The 18,260-nt window shown below is 38.4% G+C and overlaps 1 protein-coding gene across 3 annotated transcripts in view; it reads right to left on the bottom strand.

Annotated features, from left to right (window-relative positions):
- Positions 1-18,260, bottom strand: part of RFTN2 (raftlin family member 2) — a 65,246-nt gene that overhangs the window by 27,571 nt on the left and 19,415 nt on the right. For all 3 annotated transcript variants that reach the window (XM_072812900.1, XM_072812902.1, XM_072812901.1), the window contains exons 3-5: positions 16,835-16,949; positions 12,567-12,834; positions 9,209-9,412 (exon numbers count right to left, since the gene is read on the bottom strand). In XM_072812900.1, coding sequence (XP_072669001.1) covers positions 9,209-9,412; positions 12,567-12,834; positions 16,835-16,949 — 587 coding nt within the window. The remainder of the gene's footprint in view (positions 1-9,208; positions 9,413-12,566; positions 12,835-16,834; positions 16,950-18,260) is intronic.

Raw genomic sequence — 18,260 nt, 5'->3', positions numbered from 1 at the left:
TTTCAAGTGACCTCTTAGGTTTAAAGATAAAAAAGACAAACATAATTTCAGTGTAATTCTCAGTTTTGATTTTTATTAACAGGCTATAAACTTTAAAAGAAAATCCTTAATATTATTTCCGTCATTTACAGTTAGGGAACTTACTATAAGAAGCACTTACATTGTTCAGACTGGCTCCCAAAAACCTAGTAAAGTTTAATTAACTAGTTGGAATTAGTTTTCTAATTACAGTATATGTACATATTCTACTCTCTTTAAATGTACTTATCCATTGTCACCCCAAAGTGACCAGGGGAAGTAAATCTTTCTGATTGTAAGTTTAGAGCATCACAAGACTATCTTTAAAACTATGCATGCCCCAAGTCCTTTTTTTAGAATGGGGGTATAAATTTTAGAAATAACTATATACTGTAATAATTATGTAGTTAGTTATAATCTGCCTCTTATTTACTTTGGCCTTATGTAATGTGAGAACCATCAGTTTTGTGGCTCTGTGTTTTCTTATTCTCGCTATTGGGCCCTAATACTTCTAAATTTCTTTTCTTAAAAAAGATTTTATTTATTTATTTGAGAGAGAGCATGAGACAGAGAGACCGTGAACAGGGGGGAGGGGTAGATGGAGAGGGAGGAGCAGACTCTCTGCTGAGTGGGGAGCCCAATGTGGTACTTGATCCTAGGACCCTGGGATCATGACCTGAGCTGAAGGCAGAGGCTTAACCGACTGAGCCACACAGGCACCCCTTTAAATTTCTTTTGGCTTAAAAGAATGAAAGTGTGGTAGGTTCATACAATGCAATACTATACAAGAGTAAAAAAGCTGTGTAGCAACGTGGATGAATTTCAGATACTATGTTGAGCAAAAGAAGCCAGACACAAAAGTATATATATACTGTATACTTCAACCTATGTGAAGTTCAAAAACAGGCAAAATCAATCTATGGTGATGGGTGTCAGAATAATGCTTACTCTGGGTGGGAGGATATCGACCAGGAAGGGTCATGAGGTGATTTTCTGGGATGTTGCAAATGTTTTGTATCATTTTTCCCCCTCTACATTCCTTCCTCCCAGCTTTACTGAGACATAACTAACATATGAAGAGAATCTATATCTTGAACATTTGTGTTCTATTCAGCTGTACACAAAAGATTAATGCACTTTACTACCTGGACATAAATTTAGGTTCCTCCTTCTCACTTTAGAGCTCCCAGAGCCCAGGCCGACCTGGCTCTTTTTATTTATTTTTATTTTTTATTTATTTTTATATATTTTTTGTGCATATAAAATTTTTCTTTTTTTTTTTAAGATTTATTTATTTATTTGTGATAGACGTAGAGACAGAGACAGAGAGAGGCAGAGAGAGAAGCAGGCTCCATGCCGGGAGCCCAATGCAGGACTCTATCCCGGGTACCCAGGATCAGGCCCTGGGCTGAAGACAGGTGCTAAACCACTGAGCCACCCAGGGATCCCCCTAAAATTTTTATTTTCAAATTGAGGCTTATTTAAAAATAACATTTAGGAATTTATACTCACAGGTCATGTTATAGGTAATATCCAAAGAAGATAATCAAAACATATTTTTTGAAGATTTAGTATATGTTTGGTATTAAAACTAATAATAATAATTTTGTTACTAAATCTGCACAAGGTTAGCATTAGCAAGATTAAGATTAGACAGTAGATTTCTGGCTAATGATTATTATAGACAAATATTCAGGAAAATTTCAACAATTACCATCAGTAAAATGGTCCATTGTTGGTCCATGGGCCCATGCCAATCCCCAGAGCCACTGATGAAGGATACTTACACAGGAGAAAGAACTGGTGGCAAGGCAGGGTGGAAGGGAAGGTCTCATGGAGGGTGACTGTTTGGGTGCCTGGTGTGATAAACCTTTCAGGTAATTGAGTGAGGTGATAATCTAAACAATTACTTAACTGTTCCCTAACTGAGTCACTTCTTAGCAGTACAAATTCCAGAACTTCTCAGCCAGTATGTCTTGCCCCACAGGTATGCTGAGAGCCTGTCACAGAAGTGCCAAGATATAGGGTGCCCCCTGCAGCTCAGAGAAGCTTTATCCTCTTATACCTGTATGCCTTATAATATTACCATTTTCTATGTGCACATAATATGCAAAAGTTATAAGGCATTGGCCTGACACACTGTTTCTTAATTTTTTTTAGCCAAATACCAATAGCAAATGAAAGTATACCTATTTCTGTATCTTTGAAGGATGGTCTCCAACTACAGTTTGAAGTGATTTGTGGCAAGAATAGGGTTTCTTTAAAGTCTAATGTTAGGGCACCTGGGTGGCTCAGTGGTTGAACCTTTGGCTCAGGTTGTGATCCCGGGGTCTCTGGGATTGAGTCCCCCATCAGGTTCCTCATAGGGAGCCTGCTTCTCCCTCTGCCTATGTCTCTGCCTCTCTCTCTGAATAAATAAAATCTTAAAAAAAAAGGAGGCCTAATGTTATACTTTAAAATCCATGCAAACTTTGCGTTCTTTTCAAATAGATTTTTATTACGTAAAAAAGTACAGTTCTCCATCTCCCCATCTTAAGTAATAGCAAGTGAGATTCTAGGAAGAGGTTTATCTTGTGAACCTTTGTACTCCCTAGAACAAGGCTAAATACCTCCAGGTACTTGGACCCTGGTTTGAGAAGCACAAGCTTAAAGGATTCTCAGAGAATGGTTTACTTGTCTGGACATGTGCTCTGACACATTCATTTCAGCTACATATGACATTGACATTTCTGTAAATGTAAGGAAAGGTAACATTCCGTTTTAGTATATTTTGTCCATTTGTAATTTTTTTTTTTTTGGCATTAAACTGCCTAGAGATGGGCCTTGGACCATGTCTGAGAACTGGAGAGCACATACAGCAACTCTCAGTTGAAGATCATTCATAAACATTCTTTCTTCAAAACAAATCTCAGCCTGTTTATTTTTCTCTATCTCTACAATCCTCTCTCTATGGACCAATGCAATGGCCTCTTAATAGCACCTGCCTTTCCATTCTTGCCCTCTCTCATCCACTTTCCAAAATGAAGCCAAAGAGGTTTTTTGAAAAATGCAAATCAGGTCATAACTCCCTCTTAAATCTTCAATGACTGATTTGGAATAAAAATCCTGGTAGGATGGGGCACCTGGATGGCTCAGTGGTTGAGCATCTGTCTTCAGCTCAGGGCGTGATCCTGGGGTCCTGGGATCAAGTCCCACATCTGGCTCCCCACAGGGAGCCTGCTTCTCCCTCTGCCTGTGTCTCTGCTCTTTTTATGTCTCTCATGAATAAATAAATAAAATCTAAAACAAAACAAAACAAGACCTGGTGGGATGGCAAAAAAAAAAAAAAAGAAAGAAAAGAAAAAAAAAAAAAAGAAAAAAAATCAATCCTGGCAGGATGGCAAATTGGTTAAGACCACACACACCACCTAGGTGCCCTCCTGCCCCAAAACTTTCTAGTTGCATGAGCATGGGTACATTTTAAAATATTTCTGTACTTCAGCTTCCTCATCTGTAAAAGGAAGATCATAATCATACCAACTCATAGGGTTGCTGTGGGGAGTAAATGAGTCATAAATGTAAAGTGCTGAGAACAGTGCTGGTATATAGTAAGTACAAATACATATTAGTTAGGTCCTTTTTAAAAAAATATTTTATTTATTTGACAGATATAGACAGTGAGCACAAGCAGGGGGAGTAGCAGGGAGAGGGAGAAACAGGCTCCCCACTGAGCAGGGAGCCCGATGTGGGACCTGATCCTGGGGCCCCAGGATCATGACCTGAGCCGAAGGCTGACACCCAACGGAGTGAGCCACCCAGGTGCCCCTAGCTAGCTCTTGTTGCATTATTTTAAGTCCAGCTGCTGCTTACCTCTTCCACCTTGTCTGGAGTCATTCTCTCTTCCTACCCTGCTCCAGTGACACAGGCCTTTTCCCTTTTCCTCTTTCTGGCCCTAGGGTTTTTGAACATCTGGGGGTGTTTCCTTTGCCTAGAATGGTCTACCACTGGCTCCTGAATGCTGGCTTCCCAGTCTCAGTGTGATTGGTGCCTCATCAGGTGGGACCTCCTGCCCCTCCTTATGATATCATGTTGGGTAATGTCACAACACTTCTCTTAATTTTGAAATTAGACATATGTTTCCATACCCATTGCTGCCTGACTGCCTTATGCCACATGGCCAACGTTTTGAGAGTAGGGAAGACGTCCATTTTGCTTATCACTGTAAGCCCAATGCCTGGCACAGGGCCTGGCATATACATATATGTGAAGTGAATTAATACAGTCCTCATTCTGATAGTTTGCCTGCTCGCTGCACACAAGCATTTTTATAGGGGTGAAGAGATCAAAATGAATTTAAGTCTGATAATTCATAAAAAATCAAAATGTAGCCTAAAGATGTGGGTGCACTAAAGGTGGGAAGAGACTATTCTCTGGCAATGATAGGGGCATTTATAGGCTAATAAAGTATTGGGAACTCATGGTGGTGTGTGTGTGTTATACCAGCTGGCAAAGCTGCTCATCTCGGCCTACTGGACCTCTACACATTCTGGTAAAATAAAGTGTTTTGTCTTTGTTGGCTCAACTGGGGAAACCTGTTGTAGACTCTCCTGGGACCATTTGGAGGTTTTTACCCTACAGTGCAAGCCCCTTGTGCATATGCAGTGATTCCAGCAGAGGACCAGTTTGCTGAGGGCCCAGGGATGCTGGAGGAGGTCAGATACAGGAGGCCACTGCAGTGGGAACCCTCAGGCTGCAAGAACAGCAAGAGGACTGCTGGGTGCCTCTCCTGTGGGGCTTTTTTGAAGCGAAACAGGCTTTGAGAGTGCGTGGGAAAGGGCACTGAGGAAGAATTTCACAGACCTTACAACCTCTCCATTGTGACCCCAGCTAAGGAGAAAACTTTTTAAAACGTTTTGTTTTCCCTCTCCCTGTTTCTAGAGGAAGATACTTTATAAAATGAGATTTGTGGGGTAATGTATTTAAATGTCTGTGCAATGTCTGGTTTTGTACTTCTTTTCCTTGTGATAGGCTGACTTCTGACAATATTTTGGAAGAGGATGGAAGCAAGACAAAACAAAATACGCATTGTCCTCCATGTGCTTTAGCTGTCAGGCATCAAATAACCCAGAACAAAGCAACCAATTCAGCCCTGCTTCCTCTGACTTGCTTCTCACAGTGACACAGGCATGGGTCACAATTTCCCCTCTGCAGCTTCCCTGTGTACTCGTAGGGAAGTCCTGAGTGACACACCCAGTTGCCAGACCCCACAGACCGTGGTGGCTCATTAGGGGCTTGGCATGGCCCTCAATGTAAAATGTCTAATGAGACATTCCAGAGCTGCTAAGAGGGAGAGATTCTCCCCTGGGCTCTCTAAATAGCTTCTGAGGCTTTGCGAACAAAAGCCCTACAGAGCCTCTGGCTGGCAACTGCTGGGGCTAATTTTATTTTCACCAGGCAAGGCCCAAGGCAGGGGATGTCTGAAAGAGATTTTGAAAAGAGTATTTTTCGTTTTTCCTTCAGCAGTTAGTCACAAACCAAAATTTGAAATGGCTCCAACTTAGACTTTTTGGAAGGAAGAGAAGGAGAAAGAGAGAGAGAAAGACATGAAACATAAACTGACCCCTAAGTAGGTGATCCATATGGAAAGTACTGTGACTGTACACAGCAAGCCACAGGGAAGAAAACTAACAGCAGAAACTAAACTCTGGCAGTGGGCGAGGCACTGTGGAGTCATTTTGTACGTACTGTATCTTACTAAATGTTCACAGCAGTAAAGTAGGGAATAGTTTTATTCGCCTTTTAGGAAAATGTGGCTCAATAAGTTCCCTAACTTCTCTAGATCACCCAGTTAATAAGTAGAGGACAAAGGATTTAAGACCTGGTTTATCTGATCCTAAAGTCCATGTTCTTCTTATTGGATTTTGCTTTTTCCATAAAAGACCAACTTGGAAGAAGTTTCTAATAACCAAAAATACTAAGGAATATCTATTGAGCACTTGCTATGGGTTGTGTGTTATAGGCCATATTTCTGGGTGTTCCAATGGGCTAGATCTTTATTCTTGGTTTCTAGTTAAAAGAACCTATTGGACCATGATTCTTGGTAATTTTAGATAATTATCCAAAGTCTTTAGTTCTGTTAGTTAAGGTGTCTCTGACTTAATGATAAGCTGATTTTCTTTTTTCAATTTTTAAAAAGTTTTAAATTCTAGTTAGTTAAAAATAAATAAATAAATAAATAAATAAATAAATAAATAAATAAATAGATTCTAGTTAGTTAAGCATATAGTGTAGTATTGGTTTCAGAAATAGAATTTTAGTGCTTCATCACATAATATATAGCACACAGTGCTCATCGTAACATGTGCCCTCCTTAATACTGATCACCTATTTAGCCTATTCCCTGCCCACCTTGCCTCCAGCAACCCTTAATTTATTCTCTGTAGTTGAGAGTCTCATGGAGCACCTGGGTGGCTCAGTCAGTTAAGCATCTGCTCAGGTCAGGATCTCAGGATACTGAGACTGAGCCCCGCATCAGGCTCCTGCTTTTTCCTCTCTCTCTGCCTGGCCTGCCCCACCCCATGCTCTCTCTCTCTAATAAATAGATAAAATCTTTAAAAAAAAAGTCTCTTATGATTTGCCTCCCCCTCTTTGTTCCTCCTTCCCTTATGTTCATCTGTTTTGTTTCTTAAATTCCAAATATGAGTGAAATCATATGGCATTTGTCTTTCTCTGACTCATTTTGCTTAGCATGATATACTCTGGCTCCAACCACATTGTTGCAAAAGGCAAGATTTCATTCTTTCTGATGGCTGAGTAACAGAATATTATGCATATATATACCCAACAGAATATTATGTATATATATATCACATTTTTATCCATCATCAGTTGATGGACATTTGGGCTCTTTCCATAGTTTGGCTATTGTTGATAATGCTGCTATAAACACAGGGGTCCATGTGTCCCTTCAAACAGTATTTTTGTATCTTTTGGTAAATATCTAGTAGTATAATTGTTGGATCATAGAGTAGTTCTACTTTTAACTTTTTGAGGAACCTCCATACTAAATGATAGTCTGATTTAATGATAATAAGGTATATTGAGGTTTCATTTTATTAGCTTTCTTATTCTTTCCTCTAACCTCATTGAGTTAGTTAATTATCCTGGTTTTCATTGCCTTCATCCTTCCTAATTTACTTTTCAAGTCTCCTAACTATGAATTTTTCTTTTCTTTTAGCACTAATCTCTTTTTAAAAACATTTTCCCTAGAAAGTAATTTTTTGGAAGTTTTGTTTTTGTGATAGACATGAATGATTACATATCCTATTGTAATTAAAAGAGGAAGGCTAAGGGAAGTTGAAAGATAAAGGGGGGGCAGCCCGGGTGGCTCAGCGGTTTAGCGCCACATTCTACCCAGGGCCTGATCCTGCAGTCCCGGGATTGAGTCCCAGGTCAGGCTCCCTGCATGGAGCCTGCTTCTCCCTCTGCCTGGGTCTCTGTCTCTCATGAATAAATAAAATCTTAAAAAAAAAAAAAAAAGAAAGAAAGATAAAGGGGAAGCAGAAATAAATAGAGTCAGTATCAGTTTTTGAACCAAAGATTATCTTTCTTTTATGTGTCTGTATACATGTGTGTGTGTATGTGTATATATAATTTTTTAAAGATTTTATTTATTCATAGAGAGAGAGAGAGAGAGAGAGAGGTAGAGACACAGGCAGAGGGAGAAGCAGGTTCCAAGCAGGGAGCCGGACACAGGACTCATCCTGGGTCTCTGGGATCACACCCTGGACTGAAGGTGGCGCTAAACCACTGAGCCACCCGGGCTGCCCTATGTTTAAATTTTTATTTACATATTTGACAGAGAGAGAGAGAGAGAGAGAGAGCACAAGCAGGAGGAGCTGAATGGGAGAGTAAGAAGCAGGCTCCCCACTGAGCAGGCAGCCAGGTGATGTGGGGCTCTATCTCAGGATCTTCTGGGATCTTCTTGGCCTGAGCCGAAGGCAGATGCTTAACCAACTGAGCCACCCAGGTGCCCCATAAAGATTATTTTTCTATACAAATTTTTAGAGTCAGCTGTAGACTAGAGAACATGGTAGGTAGTGCCTGAAATTGGGATAGTGTATACATTTGAATAGTAACAATCAAATGCCATTATAATCCTCCTAACCAGGCTGTTATAATGCATCTTATTTGGAAAATCCTAGTCAATCACAGTGTTTTGTCTATTCTTGAGAGTTACAGCCCAAATAGCAAACATTATATTATATTTTTACCACACACGACAGTTAAGCTTTTATTTATTTATTTCATTTAGCATCATAATATCTTTATTATGATTCACAGTGATAATCTATGCCCAGCTTCTGGGAGCATCAGATCCTTCAGGAGTGAAGTCTGAGCCATAGGGAGGAGCATGCAGCTCTAGTGACAGAAAGACAGGGCTGGAAGATGTTCCCTTCAGCTTATTGTCAAGTTACATTCTGCAAAAAAGGCCAGAGGAAGGGCACAAAGGACCAGAGGGCATTGGGTCCTCCAGTTAGTTAGTGTTCTCAGAGCTCCCCTCACAAACTTGTGTTTGGCTGGGAGACAGATCATAGGTCATCCCTTAAACGAGGCTAAGCTTGAAGGCCTTTGTTTCACATGGATATGGAAAGGTCTTACTGCTTATACCTTGATGTTCTCATCTATGGTCATGCCAACCCATGCTGTACAAACTGAAATGTAACTGGGCTTCTTAGTCACTGGCCCAGACCAGATGTGCCCTACTGTCCAAAATCTGGGTCATCAGGGCATGTTGCTCAGAGGGAGGTCTTCTTTAGTGCTAGTTGGGTCTAGTGGAAATTCTGTCATCTGTTTTTCTTTCAAGGTTACCAAAAGCAGTGGTAGCAGGAAAGCATGATAGATGTGTCTCTACCTCTCTCTCTCTCTCTCTCTGTCTCTATGAATAAATAAAATCTTTAAAAAATTATACACGCACACATATATACACACACCTACATAAAAGAAAGATAATCTTTGGTTCAAAAACTGATACTCTATTTCTGCTTTAAAACTTTAAATTAAAGCTATATAGCTGTGTAATAATTGGAATCTAATTCCTGGTGAATCTACTGTCCTTTTAGCCACAGACCTTGAGAGGCAAAAACATTTCCACCAACTCTGATAGAGCTCGAATTCTTTAGATATCAATATATCATAATATAAAACTTACCTTTAGATGTTTCCCAGCATACAAAAGAATCAATTAAAGACAAGCCTTGTTTATAATAAAATGTCGTTAACTCCAGCCAATCGGCATCAAGTGTACTAATGATAGATCCTTTTCTTGTTACTTTCATCGACAGGATGCCTTCCTGGTAGGTCCAGCAGGTTGACTCATCATCAAAAACATTGAATACTGTATATAGCTTGTTATCTGGGGATAGGTGTTCAGAAAGAAGAAAAATTATTTATTCATTTATTGAAAGGATTCCTCATTTTTTGTTATTATTCATGTATGTCAAGTAAACAGACAAACATAGAGAATAATAAAATTACCCATCACTCAGCTTTATTAAATGTTAACCTTGTGCCATGTTTCCTTCAGACTTTCTTCCAGGAAATGAGAAATGGATGTAGTTGAAGCTCACTTTATAGTTTTCCCTAATCCAGTTCTCCAGAAATTGCTACTATAATGATTTGGTTTTTATTATTCTTATTCAAGCTTTTACTCTTTTAATACACACTTATATACCCATTAATATATGTTATGTTTTGCAGTTTAAAAAGCAGTATGATATTATATATATACATCTATAAATTGATTTTTAAAAAAGATTTAAAAAAAATAAAAAAGATTTATTTATTTATTTGAGACATAGAGCACAAGTATAGGGGGATAAGAGCAATGGGAGAGGGAGGAGCAGATTCCCTGTTGAGCAGGGATCCTGGCGTGGGGCTCAATCTCAGGAGCCTGAGATCATAACCTGAACTGGAGGGAGATGGTTAATCAACTGAGCCACCCAGGTGCTCTTATAAATTGATCTTTTTATGCTTTAAGTGGGATTAATACAATTAGACTTTATTCATTTAGTTAAACTGCTACATAATATTCCAGTTTAATTATGCTCCTGTTGAAACATTGTTTCCAAAATTTTGTTATTATAAGCATTATTCATGTCTCTTTAGATACACCTGTAGGAATGACTCTAGAATATATATTTAAACATGGAACTGCTGGGTCCTACCTTCTAGTTTTCCATAAGTTGGCAAATTCTTTTTTTTTTTTTTTTAAGATTTTATTTATTTATTCATGAGAGACACAGAAAGAGACAGAGACATAGGCAGAGGGAGAAGCAGGTGGCCCTCAGGGAGCCTAATGTGGGACTTGATACCCAAACTCCAGGATCAGGCCCTGAGCTGAAAGCAGAGCTCAACCACTGAGTCATCCAGGCATCCCAAGTTGACAAATTCTTTTTTTTTTAATATTCATTTATTCATAGAGAAATAGAGAGGCAGAGACACAGGCAGAGGGAGAAGCAGGTCCCATGCAGGGAGCCGGACGTGGGACCCGATCCTGGGACCCGATCCTGGGACCCCAGGACCACGCCCCCGGGCCAAAGGCAGGCACCCAACCACTGAGCCACCTGAGGATCCCCCAAGTTGACAAATTCTTAAGTTGGGGAGTAGTCTGGTGGATCCACCTCCATAGTTGTGTTTAGGAAGTCTAATACCACTTGTATTGCAAAAGTATTTGGGAGTATGTATGTTATGTGCATTTTAAAAAAAGATTTTATTTATTTACTTATTTAGAGACAGCTAAGGCGGGGAGGGGCAGAGGGAGAGGAGAGATAATCTCTGGTAGACTTCATGCTGAGTGTGGAGCCAGATGCAGGGCTCAGTCTCATCACCCTGAGATCATGACCTGAGCTGAAACCAAGAGTTGAATGCTCAAGGAACTGACCCACTCAGGTGCTCATATGTGCATTTTTCTGGATTGAGTCTCCATGGATTTCACCAGATTCTCCAAGAAGTCTTTTGTGTGTGTCTCCTCCAACTTCACCCCTGCACACAAAGTTAAGAACTATTGCCATACACAAATTATTAAGAAGTACATGATTTAAGCTATTTAGAAAGTGAAGTCTACAGGCACCTGGGTGGCTCAGTTGATTATGCATTTGACTTGATTTCGGCTCAGGTCATGATCTTAGGGTTGTGAGATCAAGCCCTGGGTTGGGCTCTGCACTGGGACTGGAGCTTGCTTAAAATTCTCTCTGCTCTTCTATCCCTCCTCTAAAAAAAAAAAAAACTTTAAAAAAAATGGAATCTAAAGATTGATAATTAAGTAGATAGCATATTGGATTTGGAACTTAAAAGAACTGGGAATAAACACCAGGTCTAATCAAAGTTAGGATGGGAACCAGCTGGAATTTAAAGGTATCATTGGGTGGAAGATAGCAAATAGGTCTCTGACCATGTTCCAACAACTCTTGTTCCTAAAATGTTTATACTGCAGGGTAACAGTGGGTGGTTGTTAGCTAGGGAGCTGGTGAGAAAGTGGGAGGGTGCTGGTGGTGGTGAGGAGGGGTGAGATGGTGAATTAGAAAATGCTCCTGGTTCGTTGTTAAAAAGATTGTGTTGATCATAGTCGAGTGAGTCTCTGCCATCCTCAGAATGTTGAGCACATCTCACTACAACCTGGAAAGCTGACGTATGTGTGTGCAGCTTCAGCTCTGACATGGATCACAGGATCAGTCCATAGCAGCTAACTTAATACAGAATTTATTTCGTGGCAGGCACAGGACTAAGTGTCTTATCTTTTAGCTACATCTCACAACCCCCTTTCTATGAAGAAATTGAGGCAGTCTGACTCTAGAGCTCTCAATTCTAAGATATGCATCGTTTTTGACTTTCTCTAGTAGTGTTTTTTTTTTCCTTTTTTCCTCCAGTAGTGCTTTTTAGAGCATGCCTGCAAAGGTAGCAGAAAACTGAGCAGGCCAAAATACGTGAAAAAGTAGTCTCAATTTCTTGGGAAGACTTGCTAGTTGGCAAAGTAGAATAAAACTATAATTTAAAGCTATTTTACGATGCAGGCACTATTGTTATATTAATTGTTTCATCATGATGTACATTTTCATATTCTAATTGATGATCAAAGAAAGCCAATTAACTTCAAAGGCTTAAACCATCCATGAAATGGGAAAGGCCAAAACAAAAATTCTCACACACTGTTTGTAAAAACAAACATAAGTCAGAACAGCTTTCTATATTTATATAATCATTTTCTGTATACACGCACAGCCTCCATTTAACAGGGGAACTGGTGAATGACTAAATGGAAACCAATTTTCAAAACAAAATTTCCTTATGTGGATGGCATTGTATGGCCATGCCAGGGACAATTGTTTGAAAAACTGCCCTACCTTATTTCTGGCTGTAATAATCAAAAAAAAATCAAGACAAGTTTATATTAGTTTATTTAATCTATAATCTTTAGAAACTTACTTTGCCTCACATTTCTAAAAAATATCAAAAACTTATTTTTGCTAAATTTAAACTAAAGTACTATTTCTACTCATCTTGTCTATTACCTTCTCCCTTTCTGGATTTAGAGTAACTGGGGCCGCCATCTTGGTCCATTTGACACTGTCCACTTTCGTGATGAGGTTCTTCCTCAATTCCACTCTCAGATGATTGCCCACTTAATGTTCCTTCATTCCAACTTTTACAGTTTTCCTCTGAAGGTAGTGTTGATTCTGTATCTCCATCATGGTTGGTTCCATTGCAGAATTTAAGTGGTGGATGAGGCTGTGATATGAATCCAACAAATTTCATTCTTTTCTTAGCAGCTATATTAATCTGAAAAGAGATTGTAGAACAAAATGTAAAATTCATTTACATTGATTAACAATTAACCTGTAGGCTTGTTAAGGAAATCCATAAGAAGTAAATTAACCACTAACTGAAGGCTCATTCATACACGAATTAATAACCTCTAATAAAGCACTACTCCTAAGACTCTTGTCAAACTATTATTGTGACTTCTTTGAACAAAACTGATACACTTCAGAAATTATGAAAACACGAATCATGTGTTTCTTCAAAAGGTAAGCAACTATTTGGGAAGAATTAATAATTCTGTAACATGATTTTTGCATATTTGTTAACAATGGTCTCTCCCACTGAAGCAAAATTAAAAACTATTCCAAGAAATCCTCAAAATGACATTACCAAATACATCTTAATTAATAAAGAAGATACATTAATTGTTTTAAGATTTTATTTATTTGGGCAGCCCCAGTGGCTCAGCAGTTTAACGCCACCTTCAGCCCAGGGCCTGATTCTGGAGACCCGGGATCGAGTCCTGCATTGGGCTCCCTGCATGGAGCCTGCTTCTCCCTCTGTCTGTCTCTCCCTCATGAGTAAATAAATAAAATCTTCAAAAAAATATTTTACTTATTTGACAGAGAGAGAGAGAGCGTGAGCACACAAGCACTGGGAGCAGCAGAGGGAGAGGCAGAAGCAGGCTCTGCTGAGATCATGACCTGAGCTAAAGGCAGATGCTTAGCTGATTGAGCCACCCAGGTGCCCCTAAATTAAATGTTTTTTTTTTTTTTTAAAGATTTTATTTATTTATTCATGAGAGACAGAGAGAGAGAGAGAGAGAGAGAGAGGCAGAAACACAGGCAGAGGGAGAAGCAGGCTCCAAGCAGGAAGCCCGATGTGGGACTCGATCCCGGGTCTCCAGGATCACGCGGTGGCCTGAAGGCAGGCGCTAAACTGCTGAGCCACCCAGGGATCCCCTAAATTAAATGTTTTAAATGTTACCTGGGAGAGGAAAAAAGACTTATGGTGGAGATTGCAAGTGCAAACACTCATGATGAGAAATGAAATAAATGAAAAGGGCCAGGAACAACTGGGGTACAACCAGAGAGCAATGCCCACTCAAAGGGACAATGGTCACTCAGCTCCAGGCAATGAGGAGAATTCTGAGCAGGAAAGAGGTGTGGGTGTGTGGACCTAGAATAGATGATGACACTGACACTGTATCATTTACTCCTATAAATGAACATATGGAGGTTGTAACAATGCACAAAACCTTAAAAGTAACCACAAATTGTCTTTTATATCAGCAGTCCTGGGAGAGGTGAGGGAGGTGGTAAGGAAGCATGGTACGCTGCATGTGGGAATGGGTAAATTTATTGTCAGTTCTTTCCTAGGCCTAATTAGTTGATTTGGGTGAAAAAAGTGTAGAAGGCTTTTTTCATTACTAGAAAGTTTTATCTGGAAAAGTGTGGTAACAGAGTATTAATGTTTTTTCCATTTTTTAAATTGGAAGATTGATGTTTTGTAAATGTTATTTTTATTTAAAAATCCTAGGGAAAACACTTATAAACCTAATTTTAAAAATAGAGCAAATATTGATATGTTAAAATGACTTAAAATCTAGCTATTTAACAATAAGCTTTTTATGTGAGACAGCTGTTCCAAAATAACATTTGGCATTCATCTATTACTCTTGTTCATACATGGGGCAATGTTCAAATAGTTCATGTGCAATGTTTCCTAAAGTTTTTCTCTTCATGAAATAGCCCCATTATTCTAATTGCTGAAATAACAGAACTTTCCTGTTTAAATAGATCTTTAACTGTGTCCAGGAAGTCAAATGCAAAACAAGGGCTCTGATGGTGATCTATTAAGACTAAATTAGTAGTTACATTTTTATTTTAGAAGAAATTTTTTGGAGTGAATTTATTCCCAGAAAAACAAATTGAAATTTCCTAGAATAGTAGTAGTAAACAGTATGTGTAGCTTGTTTATAAAAATCTAGTGTCAAAGACTATTCCTGAAAACCTTAGGTAATGGTAACTTTATACCTAAAAGGGAGATATCACTAGCAGTTATAACTTGTTATACACAAGCTACAGATAATCTGACACAAATGGCCTTTTAAAGCCTGGCAACAATAGAAATAATGAATAAATTTTACAGTTTCTTATTTAAACGCCTTAGGTTTTTGGCTCTATTCATTTAAATAAAACCTAAAACCTTACAAATATATCAATGTAATTAAGAATAAACTTTCAGGGATGCCTGGGTGGCTCAGTTGGTTAAGCGTCTGCCTTCAGCTCAGGTCATGATCTTTGAGTCATGATTGAGTCCCACATCAGGCTCCTTGCTCAGTGGGAAACCTGCTTCTCCCTCTGCCTGCCTCTCCCCCTGCTTGTGCTCTCTTTTTCTTTCTCTCAGACAAATAAATAAAATCTTAAAGATAACAACAAACTTTCACCTAAAATCCTATAAATTTAGAATACTTATGAATGTAAAATTTTTCTTGATTTTTTAAAAAGATTTAAAAATAGTTCATTAAACTATCTTGACTTCTTCCTTTTTCTTTTTTTAAAGACTTAATTTATTTCTGAGAGAGAAAGCATGAGTGGAGGGGCAGAGGGAGAGGAAGAAGACATCCCATTGAGGCATGAGCCCAATACAGGGCTTGATCCCAGGACCTAAGCCAAAGGCAGACACTCAACCCACTAAGCCACCCAGGCACTCTTCCTTTTTTTTTTTTTAAAGATAGATAGGTTTATTTATTTATTTAATTTAAGACAGTGAGAGAGAGCTTGCATGTCAGCAGGAGAGGGAGAAGAAGAGAAGCAGACTCCCCACTGAGCATGGAGCCCTACTTGGGGCTCTATCCCAAGACCCTGATATCATGACCTGAACTGAAATCAAGAGTTGGATGCTTAGCTGACTGAGCCACCCAGGTGCCCCAACTTTTTCTGTTTTCAGTTAATTTCTTGGAATAGATGCTAATAGAAAAAATAAAATGGGATTTATGATTTTTATGACCAGACTGATATTCAGAAACACCATACTAGTTCATTACAATGCCAATTGCAATATATGAATGTTTTCTTTTCTTTTTTTTTTTTTAAGAGTTTTATTTATTTATTCATGAGAGACATAGAGAGAGAGAGAGGCAGAGACATAGGCAGAGTGAGAAGCAGGCTCCATGCAGGGAGCCCGATGTGGGACTCAATCCTGGGACTCCAGGATCATGCCCTGGGCTGAAGGCAGGCCCTCAACCACTGAGTCATCCAGGGATCCTATATGAATATTTTCTTGAAGCTCTTCTAATACCTTTGATTTAATTTCTCAGTTAATATTGGTGAGTTATTTTATTTAAAAAATTATTAGCTAGCTTGAATCTTTTTCCAGTGTCTGTTGTTGGTATTTCCTTTTGTATTTTGCTGTGCATAGAATCTGTCTATCCATTCAAGACTGGACAGTGCTTTCATGCATTTGTATTCATTTACTATATATTCTAAAAGAAACTCCCATAGGACACATTTGTTGGGGATTCCTCCCCCATTCTTATTTTAAGGCTTAATTTTCCTAGGATATGTGTTATATTTATATACTCCAATTTCTCAGCCTATTCATAATTGAGTTCATCCTCAGTTTATCCTTTCATTTTTTTCTGGATTTTTTATAGGTAAAGAAATTACCCCTTTATCGCTTTTGAAATGTGTGGAATCTATTTTCTACAGAACAACTGTCCATTTTCCCAGCAGTACTCACTAAATGATGGTGGTTCCCCCATTTTATTTCATCAGGTTTGTTATCAAACTTCTTATATGTGTGTAAATTTATTTCTGGCATTTCCATTCTGTTTCACTGGCTTATATTTCTGTTTCTAACTGTACAATTTGGTATGTGTGCTTCAATATGTTTTAACCTCTAGTAGAAGTCACTCACCATTTCCCTGTTCTTTTAAAAGTAAGAAAGGAAGTTGATAAAGAAGAAATACTAAATCTTTCTTGATATCACATGAAAAAATGTATACATTTAGTACCTTTTCTATCAGTTCTTTTGCTATGTCATTTGTTTGTGTCTCATAAGTTAGAGGACATTCCTCAATCACAAGCCTTGGGCGTCTCTGTCCACTGGGTACTGCCGAATGCTTTGGGCTGTAACAGAGAATATATTCATGGTTGGAAGTCAGTTGATCATTTTCAGCTAATATGCTCATGTAAAAATGAGAGGGCAACTCAAAAATAAGATCAAGAGAATCCTGTATTTTTCCAAGCCTAATGGTTGACTTCTTAGGTAAAAATACCAGAAAAACACAGTAACTTCTATTAATTTAAATTTTCTTAGTTTAAACCTCTATTAATTTAATTTTTAATTTAATATGGAAGAAAACAAATTCATCAGTTGTTTTAATAAAAATTGTGAGAAATGATTTTAGGTTACTGTTACATCTCGTTTTTGTACAAAAGCACAAGTAAAGGTCCCATTTAAATGCAAATAAATATTGTCCTTTTTCCTTTTTTTCTTTTCTGATCTTTACCCCTTGCTTATTCTTAGCCTTGTCAGAGCACTGCTAAGTCCACTGGAAGTAATGCTAAAAGAGGAAAAATAATTTATACATGGTTTAGAAGATTGGTAATTAGGACATCAGTGTTGTGCCATTAAATGGCATGTTTACTTAGTAATGCTTGAAATACTGGATGAGGTTCCATCTCATGGTGAAATCTGGGGCCCGTACAAACCCTCTCAGACAATGTGTAAGTTGGCAATCGTTCAGTAGCAAGGCAGTGTTCCTTAAAAGCACAATTGGGATTTTTTTAAGTCCTTCTTTAATTGTTTTTTTTTTTTTCAATTTTCTTGTTTTCTCTCTTCTTATTCCATTTTTCTTTCCCTGCTTAGCCCTTTCCTAGTTAAAGTGATCGATTATTAGTCCATCACTAAAAAGAGAAAACAGTTTTTACCCTGGTCTTTGAGGTGGCTTGATATAGTTTAAGAGATGTATAAAAAAGCATGTGTTAAAGCCATTGGTTTGGTTATTTTAATTCTTCATTGGAAAGAAGAATTGGAAAGGGCAATGGTATTTTGAAAACTATCAAACTTACAAGGTAGGCTGGCAAAAGTGGTGGCAGTATTGTTTGGGAAAGCAGCTACTAACAAAAATGAAAAAAATACCTAAAATGGATGGTTTTTACATCCTATTTATTTTGGAAAAAGCTGATAAGAAGTCTATCTGATTTGTGAAAACTTGGCAGGTAGGTCTTTCTGCTGTAAAAGTTCTAAAAGGGAGAGAGTTTCTGTTGCCACTATTAATAATATAGGAAAAAAAAAAGGCCTTCAGTGAAAGTGGACTTCATTGGTCCAGTCAGTTTTTTGTTTTTTTTTTAGCTCAGCGACAGCACCTGTAGCTGATGGCTACTTTCTCATCTGGTGAAGTTTCTAGGTACTTCTTGAATCTATTTTCCTTTTCC

The sequence above is a fragment of the Canis lupus genome, chromosome 36 (assembly GCF_048164855.1).
Source record: "Canis lupus baileyi chromosome 36, mCanLup2.hap1, whole genome shotgun sequence".
NCBI lineage: Eukaryota > Metazoa > Chordata > Mammalia > Carnivora > Canidae > Canis > Canis lupus.
Note: the sequence above shows the minus strand (reverse complement) of the source record. Positions and strands in the feature narration are given on the sequence as shown.